Source organism: Acanthaster planci, linkage group LG13, assembly GCF_054643075.1.
Source record: "Acanthaster planci isolate LZ-2023a linkage group LG13, COTS_SCS, whole genome shotgun sequence".
NCBI lineage: Eukaryota > Metazoa > Echinodermata > Asteroidea > Valvatida > Acanthasteridae > Acanthaster > Acanthaster planci.
Window position 1 is genome coordinate 14,142,465 of NC_141789.1, and position 10,744 is coordinate 14,153,208.

The 10,744-nt window shown below is 43.1% G+C and overlaps 1 protein-coding gene across 1 annotated transcript; it reads right to left on the reverse strand.

Annotated features, from left to right (window-relative positions):
- Positions 1 to 288: 288 nt before the first annotated feature.
- On the reverse strand, positions 289 to 10,694 carry zranb1 (zinc finger RANBP2-type containing 1). Its single transcript, XM_087144687.1, has 7 exons — positions 10,526 to 10,694; positions 7,882 to 9,032; positions 7,199 to 7,270; positions 6,465 to 6,663; positions 5,451 to 5,695; positions 4,772 to 5,001; positions 289 to 4,597 (listed from the first exon to the last, which is right to left on the reverse strand). Exons 2-7 carry the CDS (start codon positions 9,008 to 9,010, stop codon positions 4,433 to 4,435), a joined length of 2,040 nt encoding a protein of 679 aa, XP_087000813.1. The 5' UTR covers positions 9,011 to 9,032; positions 10,526 to 10,694; the 3' UTR covers positions 289 to 4,432.
- Between the last annotated feature and the right edge of the window lie 50 nt (positions 10,695 to 10,744).

Consider the following 10,744-nt stretch of genomic DNA (forward strand, 5'->3'; position numbering starts at 1 on the left):
AAGAAATCGCACCACCAAAATAGTAGAGGGCGCTATTTACAATGTTTATGTAGAGACTGTTTTCCAAGTACAGTACGCGCGAAATGCCAACTTCAAGATTTCCCCCGTGTGTTAAAAAGCGCACAACCATACACTGCGCACTCACTAAAAAAAACACAAAATAAGGAGCATAACTTTTGAAGTTTGGAGAATGGAATTAAGAGAAGCACGCAAAAGAAGAAAAAAATAATAAAATAAGGTCCCGTTCGCACACGAAAAACGGCCGCCCCAAAACGCACACGCTGACACTTTCTCTTCTGGATACAGCCTACTTTATTACCCTTCAAGCCTTCCAATCAGCAAGCTTAAACTTCCAATTCAAAAAGCTTTACAATCATTATCTAAAATACCTCTATATATCAACTATAGACGGAATAATCTCTCCCTCTATGGGGTTACATCCAGGAATGGCTCCTTTTCACCTAATTACACGTATATAAATTTCAAGTTCTGTTACCATGATAACAGGATACCAGGGGTCAGAGACAGATCAGGCAGAAAAACTGCAAATAGTTGCGATCCGACTTAAACTAGCAAAATCGAGGCTTGTAAATAACTCAATCAAAATGCAAATGCAAAATTCATTTCAAAATTCGGCAGTCGTTTGACCGACCTCTATAGACTAGCTCCAAGTCTGTCAATGTGTGCATTTTTACTCCAGTAAAGCAATAAACAGTATAAGTGAACGATTTTGAAGGGTTCAGCATTTAAATCAATAAACTGTTTTTAAATTCGGGTGCTTTGTTCCATAGTTTAAACTATGGAGAAAACAATATTTCTTACCGTGATTTGTATTGAGGGTGGATGCTGAATACTTCATGACATGCATTTGGTAATATGCATCTGGTTATAAATACACTACTAGCAAAAAGTTGTATATCAGCTAATTCCGAGTTGCTATCAATGTCTATGGTACAAGTCCTTTGGGGTAACAACCTGCAGATTCTTTCATTCCAGTGAAAATGGAATTCCTCAATAAATAAATCACTGAAATTTCAAAAGCAAAAGTGTCCTCCTTTTGCATCTTGGTCAGATTTTCCATTTCCCTCCGAGGATTAGATTAGCATGTTAGTTCCGCGTCGCAGCAGACATGATGTACAGCTTCAGCATTATTTGATGTTATAAACTTTGTCATTGCTGCTGATTGTAATAACACATGTACGGGCTGTCTACATCATTTAAAAAGCCTGAAATATTTTAGCTTTTATTCTGATGTAAATCATACATCAGTCTTGCTTTCTCTTTGAGTCAGAAAGTAAATAACAGGCTCACTTGAAGTTAGTGATGTTAGCGGTTTGAGAGGTTTAACATGTTTACACTGTCTTTGTTCTGAGCATAAAACAAACCGAATGCAAGTCAAGGCCAAACTCTTCTACAAAGAATAGAATGTTTGAGCTGATGGCTCGTTTGTTACTTTCAACTGAGTTAACAGATTGGAAATCTTTATACCTCCTAAAACCAAGAAATCAGGTTTCTCTGACAAATCTCAATACGTACTATCTGCGAGCAATCAAACTTCCAAAAAAAGCACTAAAAAATAACTTTCCCACTCAAAGCACTCACATGTTGCCACGAAAGCCAATCTTGATTAAGCTCATGAAAAACAAGACACCCCAAAATCTCCAAACTTGATTAAAGTGAACTTACAGGCTATCACTGTCACGACAACTAATACAAGTGACAATATAACAAGTGCAATTGTACAGCACTATGGTCTTCGTGATTTTCTCATAACCCACTAAGTTTTGTTTACATGTTTTTGACATGATTACTGAAACAAAACTGTTTTACTGTACGTACCGAACTGACCTCAAAACTAAAGACTGTACCCATTGTTCACTCAATGTGCATATATACTGGTGATGGAGCCGGGTGCCATATCTCAGACTGAGAAACAGAATCAACTCCATGTATACATGTAATAATGAATCCAATGTGCTACAATTGTACCATGCTATATGACTCTATAGAGACTGATGTTGAGTACCAGTCATCAGTGGACTCAGGTGCCAAATCTCAGACTGAGAAACAGAATTAACTATACATGTAATAATGAATCCAATGTGCAACAATTGTACCATGCTATATGACTCTATAAAGACTGATGTTGAGTGCCAGTCATCAGTGGACTCAGGTGCCAAATCTCAGACTGAGAAACAGAATTAACTATACATGTAATAATGAATCCAATGTGCTACAATTGTACCATGCTATATGACTCTATAAAGACTGATGTTGAGTACCAGTCATCAGTGGACTCAGGTGCCAAATCTCAGACTGAGAAACAGAATCAACTCCATGTATGTGTGTAATAATGCATCCAATGTGCTACAATTGTACCACTCTACATGACTCCATAAAGACTGATGTTGAGTGCCAGTCATCAGTGGACTCAGGTGCCAAATCTCAGATTGAGAAACAGAATCAACTATACATGTAATAATGAATCCAATGTGCTACAACTGTACCACGCAACATGACTCCATAAAGACTGATGTTGAGTGCCAGTCATCAGTAAATGATGCATTCACCGCCACCACTCATTTGACAGACGTTGTAAAAAAAAAACAAATTAAAAGAACACACGAAATTCACAATTGACTTTAACTTGCGTCATCTATTGCAAAGTGCTGACTCATTCAACCAAATAAATACATAATATGGCAAGGCAGCCAAACCCAAACTCACGACATAAAAGAGAGAAATACATTGACACTGACAATTTAAGAAGCAAGCAGCATCTTAACCGAAGCCTTCATTTTTAAAATAATTTGTAAACTTAAAAAAAAATGAAATCCTTTATACCTCATTTGAAATTACTATATTTCTAGTGTAAAACCTTAACTTTGCTTACATGCACATCCAACAAATAAATACAGTTTGCATGCTGACACTTTCGCTTTTTCTATGGGGCAGGTAGATTTTTTTTTTTGTAGCAACAGGACACAACACTTCAGAGGAATCAGTTAGCAGACAGAATCCCAAGTGAAATTAGGAAGTGTGTCAAGAGTACAGATCTGAACGTGGCTTACCATTACCCACATCACAAACTGCAGATGTATAAGTAACACAATTCTGAATGGGAAAATCCTGCTTTGCAGACGTCAGTTCAATTGGTGAGACAGCCAGTTACGTGTAACGGCATTAAATACGGAATCACAAGTGATTACACATTATGCTAACACAAACCAAACTGGTACCCATCAGTGCTGTAGTCAAAACCATCATAAGGCCACTCCCCAGACCAGACACAAGACCATGACATACGGCCATTGACAAGACCAGTCACCAGTAAAAGGGTGTACACTGACAAAGGAATGCTTCCGTCGCAGTTCATTTAAATAGCTTGTGACCTGAATTCAGATGGGAGGTCGTCTGGTGGTCCGGGAGTAGCTACGTGCACTGCAAGTGCCATTTTCCAAATCTTGGCTTTGTCTTAAACTACGGCTTCACTTTGGAGACAAAAATGTGGTCTCCAGAGTTTGCCATTGGCACGACATTAAAACGATCCCCCCAAAAGCATTGATGTCATTTTGTAAAATCTAATGTTTCTGCAGCAAAACTGGAAGCCTGAAGCCAAAATTGGGGAAGAAGCCAAAGTTTAGAAAATACCTCTAGACTTCAGTCTGGCTGTGTCCACCTTGAGGTCAGAGCATAAAAACCTGTGAAATTCAAATACTGATAGTAAGAAAAAACTTAAGGCCAGCCATCAGGCTTGGGCCGTAGCTTCTGGGTAACTACTGGAGCGTAGATATCACACCCTGCTAGGGGAAAATGAAGAAAAAAACCCACAAATTGTGGCTGAAAATGCCGATCTCACGGTACAAGGTATCCTGTGACACAACATGGCATAGTTTAGCGATACACACGGCTAGAAAGCGAGATGTAACACACCTGGTAGACCAACAACTCAAGACACCTTGACTCTTTCAATCTATTCTACGGGAGACTTTAAAGAAATGTACGAATCGGTAAAAGTCTTTTAAGTTGGTCATACACAGCCAACTACTGTTTTGGTTTTGGCTTCAAAATATCCAGGGAAACAGATCCTAAAAGTTTCAATGCAATGATAACTAAAAAATTCTTCATCTTTCGAAAGTGGCGAGTGCTGTATATACCAATATGTAGAGGAAATCTAACCTAGGTAAGATTCATATGTCCGACCACTTCACAATATTCATTCTCTTCACGGCTACTCACACTCGTAAAAATACACTATTTTGTAGGATTTCATCTCAAAATACACTTGTGCCTTCCGGAGGCTACACAAGGGACCTGATGTATGATACTTGTCATATAATCTATGAATATACAAGTTTCTGTTTTAACTACTGTGGGTTCATGGGTGAAGTGCTTACGATGAACGCGCGGCGCTGGGGAGGAATGGCGAGCGTCAGAGTTGCTGAGCGATCCGTCGGTACCGCTGGAGCCACTCTTCCACCATCTGGCCAATCAGGATGGGACGCTGTTTGTGATGGACCTGTTGCGCTACAAAGACCCCGCCCGTGGTGTAGCAGCAGTCCAGCCACTCGTTCAACAGTCGCTCTTCCGAACCCAACTGAGAAAAAAAAAAAAGGAGGCTGACATTGACCCTGGGCACAAATCAAGATAATAATGCTCACTTGTCTGCAGGTGGCACTGGTGTCAAGAAAGGCCCCGGGCAAAAATTAAGACTCGGTTTGGAAAAAGCTCCCTTTTTCCCCCTAAAAAGCTAGAGCCTTTCACAACCTACCTCCAGAGGGGTGATGAAGTGGATGGGAAGGAGCTTGCCCTCAAAGTCAGTCAATGGCAGGTAGACCGTCTGCGTCTCATCATCCGTGTTCAGGTTGGCCCCTGCCCCTTGGTTGTCGTCCGAGTCCGTCTCCATGGGGACCAGGGCAGAGAAGTGGCCCCTGGTGTAACCCAGGGTGATGGGGCTCTTCCAGCAGAAGCTGGGATCCCAGAGTAGAGGTAGATAAACGCCTGTGGGAAAAGACAGGTATGTTATTCCTTGTGTGGACCTGCAAAACAAATAAGGTCCTTGTGTGGACTTGGAAGTGTCCACATATGATTGTCCATTTTCTGAACATCAGTTTTCAAGGAAATTTGGTGTCAGGGTTATCTACTAGAGATTAATAACTGGAGATTAAGGAAAGTGTGATCAAAAATTGAGCTTGATGGAGTGTTCACAATGCAGCAGAGGATGGGGATGAACTTACCTACATCCCAGATCCTTTGAAAACCACAATTCACAAGTCCAGTCACAAGTCAAGTAAAAGAGCAAAAATGATGACCCAAACACACCTCCATCACAGTTTATTCAAATTAACTTGTGGCTTCAAAAGGCTGGGCAGTTGCCAACAGACTTGTGAGCCACTAGTGAGTGCTCTGACTAAAATACGAATGACCATGGCAAAGAACTTGGAACCTGCCTTGAAAGCGTGCATAGCCGATGTTCTCCCCGCGGAAGCTCTTGATGTATTTGACCCCATACACGATGATGGGCCGGCGCAGGATGTGCGCCAGGCCAAAGATGTGAATCTGCTCCAGGGCCGCTCCGGGCTGGCCGGCCAGGTTCAGCATCAGGGACCAGTCCTGTTCCCACTGCTCCTCATCCAAGGTGAAGTGCATGCTCTCCACCTGCATGGATTCGTACTCCTTCCAGCGTGTAAAGAACCTGAGACGAGGAAGGGGGGAAGGGGGAGGAGGGAGATGGTGATGAGAGGGAGAGTTCAAAGATGACGTGCGGGCATATTAGGGATGGCCGCAAAGTGATCACATAATCGTGGTCAAAGATTGCCCACAGCACGTAACCAGATCACACTGCGGTAAATGTAGCAGCTACCCACTGCAGGCTGTTTATCTTCTTCGTCGCCTACGCCAAAGCAATTTGTCGATACTCATAAAACAAGCAACAAGCAGACATGGAACTTGGGAAGTCATTTACCTACACCAAAGCAATTTGTCGATACTCATAAAACAAGCAACAAGCAGACATGGAACTTGGGAAGTCATTTAAATCCACACATTCCATGGACTACCAACTCATCGTGTGACCCGTGATAAGTTCAACCAACAAAGCCACTAAGTGAAGTCCTTCACTACATATGGCTGCTCCAGTTATTATGTATAAAGCATGATCCATCACTAGGGATACATGGTGACCCACATAAATAATACATTTCTAACACTTTGCCGAAATATAGTGACTAAATTGTGATATGACTCCCATGCACAAATATGCTAACAGGATACCTCATACCTGGTTCGGTATCTGATAATGGTCAAATTCGGTTGGCTTTTTTTCCCTCAGAGCAGGGATAACAGAGCTGTTTGTTCCAGCTGGAGTCAATTAAAAACTAAACTTGGCATTATTAAAAACATACACTGTGCTCAGTGTGACTAGTAAAAACACACTTCCGCAAAGAAATCAATCAGCCACTTGCCTCATGCCTCCCTCATTCAGACTGTCGCCGAGGGCGTGTCGCAGGGCGGCGTCTGTGTCGAACACGCCCCAGGTGGCCTGAAGCACTGAGTCCAGCAGGCAGTCACCAGCCGTGCGGTTCCAGAGGGCATAGAGCCGGCTGCCCAGACTGTCCGACACCTCAACACTCCAATTGATAATTGGAGACTCCTGTTCCAATTCTATTCGTAGAAGGAAACGCAAAAACCATGACCATCAATGACGGTAAACAATCACAAGGCAAAGTTTACAAACTAAATTTAATAATTTATCCTGGCATCATGAAAAAGCTGCAGAGTGTTGACATAAACAAATTACCAGAGAAACATCAAATCTGCTATCTCCATGAACGTTAATTATCACATCAAGCAAAACTAACAAAGGTGATTCTTAAATGTCAAATAAAGCCATTCCATCCCTGCATCAGGAAAACAATTCCCCGTCAAATGACACTTTACACATTGTAAACTCAGCCTGTTTCAATGTTTCAATGAGCTTCAAAGGTGAGGGGGTAATCTGAAAGCTTCCGCAAAGTGCAAACTTTGGGACATACGCCTTTTCCTACCCTGAGCAATTTTCCAGAAATGATTAGTTTCCCACAAATTCATTATTTTATTGAAGAAAAAAAGGACAGACTTTCATTTTTCAGAGAACAAACATACAACCCATCCATTTCATCTGCTGTTTGACCTTTCTGAGGGAATTCACTGCACTTACCTTTCTGCACATCGCGATCTAGGAGTTCATCAAACAATTGATTCCTAACAGTAAGTGGGAGGTCTTCAATTTCTGGCACAGAAAAATCAAAAAGGGATGTAAGAAGAATAGGATTTCAAACCTTTTAAGGAAAAAATGGATTCAAGAGCTTTGAACCTAAACTGAGAACTTTCATTAAGTCCATTATTACGGGCCCCCTTGGCCCGTTTACAAGGAACCATCCTGAATCCTCCAAAATCCTCCGATTTTCGACATGAAAAACATGCACTCAGCCCAAATCCTCCAAAATTTCTTGAAAATGTCATTTGGAGGTGTGCCTAACTGCCAGAATCCTTCAAAATCCTCTGGCAATTCCTGTCATTATATTGAGGCAGTGCAAATGGCATTCTTGAGCAGTGCGGTTGATTCAAAAGAAACATCGGGCTGAAGTTGTGCTCAACTAAGCAGAAACAACACAAGGTCTAAACCATGACCTTCATGTATGACATCCTTCGAAATCAGCCATGCACTTTTGCCATACACCCTGAATGCTCCAAATTCCTCCACTTTGCACTTAAGTTGTAAACAACTTAGTACATGATCCAGGACTGCTTCTGAAACTGCGAGAAAATCTGCTGCTGAAATAAATGTCTCTTAAAAAAATAAAAGAAACACACTTTAGCCACAACAAAGCATAGTCTTACCTCCTGGCAAAATGAATGTTAACAGATCTGTCACAAAGAAGCAAAGGAAATCTCCTTTCCGCTGGCGGAGAGACTTAGCAATATCCCTGCGTATACCGGCAGCCAGGTCTGGGCAGACCTGTGATGGGGGCCGCTTCACCACGTTGGCGCTGACGTCGGGCGTCAAGAGCACTGCCACCAAGTCCTCCCGCTGGAAGCGAATGGCCAGGTGCACTAGGGTGAAGCCGACGTCAAAGGCACTGGGCCTGTTGAGTAAGGTCACTTCGTCACGCGTTAGCTGGCGGGTCGGGGACCCACCTGAGGTAAGGTACAGTTCAACGGCCCGTGCATCCCCCTCGATCACGCCCATGCAGGCGTTGAGGAAGAGCCAGTCTGACTTGCGCAGGCGTTTGCGGATCTGCTTGAGGCGCTTGTCGTGCTCGGCCAGGTTAATGGTGCCCTGGCTGGGCACCGTCTGTGGGGAGGCCCGGGTGGCAGATGACGGCTGGAGCTCCACTTTGGCGTCCGGGCTCCTGGGCGGAGATATGGGTGGGGAGCCGCGGCTGGATGCCTCCACGTTACGCAGGTTCTCCTCGATCAGGGAACTGTCTGCCGCCAGGCCCAACTCGGGGCTGTGCTTGCTGCGCACGCACATGCACAGTGCGCACTTCTTGGCACGGGGCCAGTTCTCGTAGGTGCAGGCCGGGCAGGCCCACTTCTTCACATTCTGGCCCAGGCTGCGATTGCGGTCGTTGTTGCCCATCTGGCTGGCCTCGGGAGCTCTCGGCATCCTGATGGTCTTGGGCATGCCCCTCCCCCTATTCTCCAAGGTAGGGCTACTGCTCCCCGGCGAGGAGTAACACAGGGCGCACTTGGTGGCCTGGGGCCAGTTCATATAAGTGCAATGTTTGCAGGACCACTTTACAGCTGGAGAGAGTGGTCCCCGGTGATCGCTACCTGGTAGTATCAAGGGCACTGTTCCGGTACCTGTGCCCCTGGATATCAGATCTCTCCGAGGCACCTCCGGTGAGGTCGGGGCACTGATGTACTGGACTGGCCGGCGGGCTTGACAGAGGGTGCATTTGATGGCACTGGGCCAATTGTTGTAGGTACAGTATTCGCAGGTCCATTTTTTGTGGTCATCAGTCATACTGATTCCTCAACCTGTCAACCTGGAAAAATTTAACTCAATTCAAGCATAAACTTAGGCCATTTATGTTGCAATTCAACGTTTTTTTCCTGACTTTTCTTCCACCGTATTGCCAAACTTACATGTTACTTTCTGTGCATGAATCCTGTGAAAATGTTTCAGCATATTAAAATTCAGTGCAGCGCTATAAAATGGTGTTGCTTAGGAACCGAGGACAAAAATCAGACTGAAGATGTTCATTTGTGGTATTCTTGAACAATGTCTAGGAAGAGGTCCACATATGGACGCCAGTAATTACTCCCTACAGTGACCTGTTAGCCTTCAGAAGGCAAAAACATGTCCAGAAAAGTTCAATTTAGGAAGGGAAAAAAACAAGTTCTTAAGATTTACAGAACACTTCAAATTTTCAGACCGGTCTCATAGGGTTTGTGCACAGGGTGGCAAATGGTGGCCGTACATGGAACTCTTTCCCAATCTCTGAAGCCGTCTGTTATCATAGTTCTGGTTTCTGTCTATCAGTGGATGGCAAATGATGGCTGGCCATCAGTCCAAAACCAAATGAATGAATCCCATGAGTTAACAATTTCACAGCTATTAAAACACTAATATAATTGAAAATGATACAAATACAAATGAAAATACCTCTTTGCACATTCATAGGCCTACAGGAAATCTAATATCCCAAAGTTAACATCTTTAACAATCTTTTTGCATGTCATATGCTACGGTTAGTATTGTTAACCATTTATTCAGTCTTGAATTTTAGATTGAAATCGTTTTACTCCAGACATAAAGTTGACAGTGTATAGCAGTGAAATCTGAAAGATGTTTAAGATAATATTTGAGAGTTCTCAATTTGTATGCCATTTTTATATTCAAAATACAGTTAACCACTTATTGCTGTCCGATTTTGGAGATCCCACCCACGTGTATTAAACACACAGTGCACGAATCCGGAGTTCCCGGCGGCAAGTGGTTAATGGTGATTAGCACCATAGGCCTATTCAGATTTTTTTCAAACAAATGCACATTTCATTTGCATTAAGGTTTAATTCTGTTGGCCTAGCCGTATTTTGGAGACCTTCCTTGTCTGCCTTGTATCAATCAGTATTCCCTTAGAACTCGGGGGGTTCTAGAGATCTAGAGATTTTCACTAGCACAAGGGTTGAAGGGGAAGATCTACAAACAACTCTAGTTTGCAGGTGAAAAATCCACAAAGACCTCGGGTGACTTGAGTCTTAATTTACAATTCGTCCCTGTCTTGACCCTCCTTGAAACTACTGTTACCTTGAGACAAGTACATGTAGGAGTGAGGAATGCGCATCTCTCTGAGTAAAACATGGATGATGTAACTAACGATAGGCTCTAAAAATAAACAGCAACTGGTCTAATATCTCGGTCGCGCAACTGCAAGTTTAACGCTAGCGCTGTGGTAGGCTGTCGACATGGTCGATGTCTGCCAGTGCCACTAATTTTCCACGAACAACAGCAAAAGTATTTGACTAGGCTACGTACCTCTTCCTCAACTCTTTCACAGCGTATCAGCCGACCGGAACTTATACAATGATCACTCAAACGGGCTTCTAATCTCATCATAACAAATCTATCTTTTACTGCAACATCAACAAAGAATAGTCTTTCCCCATCGGACTGCCATCTTTAATCAAATCAGCTGGTTCCCTGCGGTTTACCGCATGAAATGTGAAAGGGAAATTTATTTTAAATCTGTGCGGT

Coding starts and splice junctions, on each gene's coding strand:
- zranb1 (XM_087144687.1), bottom strand. CDS start 9,010: ATGACTGATGACCACAAAAAATGGACCTGCGAATACTGTACCTACAAC. Junction 7,271..7,881: donor AACATTCATTTTGCCAGGAG/GTAAGACTATGC, acceptor TTTCTGTGCCAG/AAATTGAAGACCTCCCACTT. Junction 6,664..7,198: donor AGATCGCGATGTGCAGAAAG/GTAAGTGCAGTG, acceptor TTCTACGAATAG/AATTGGAACAGGAGTCTCCA.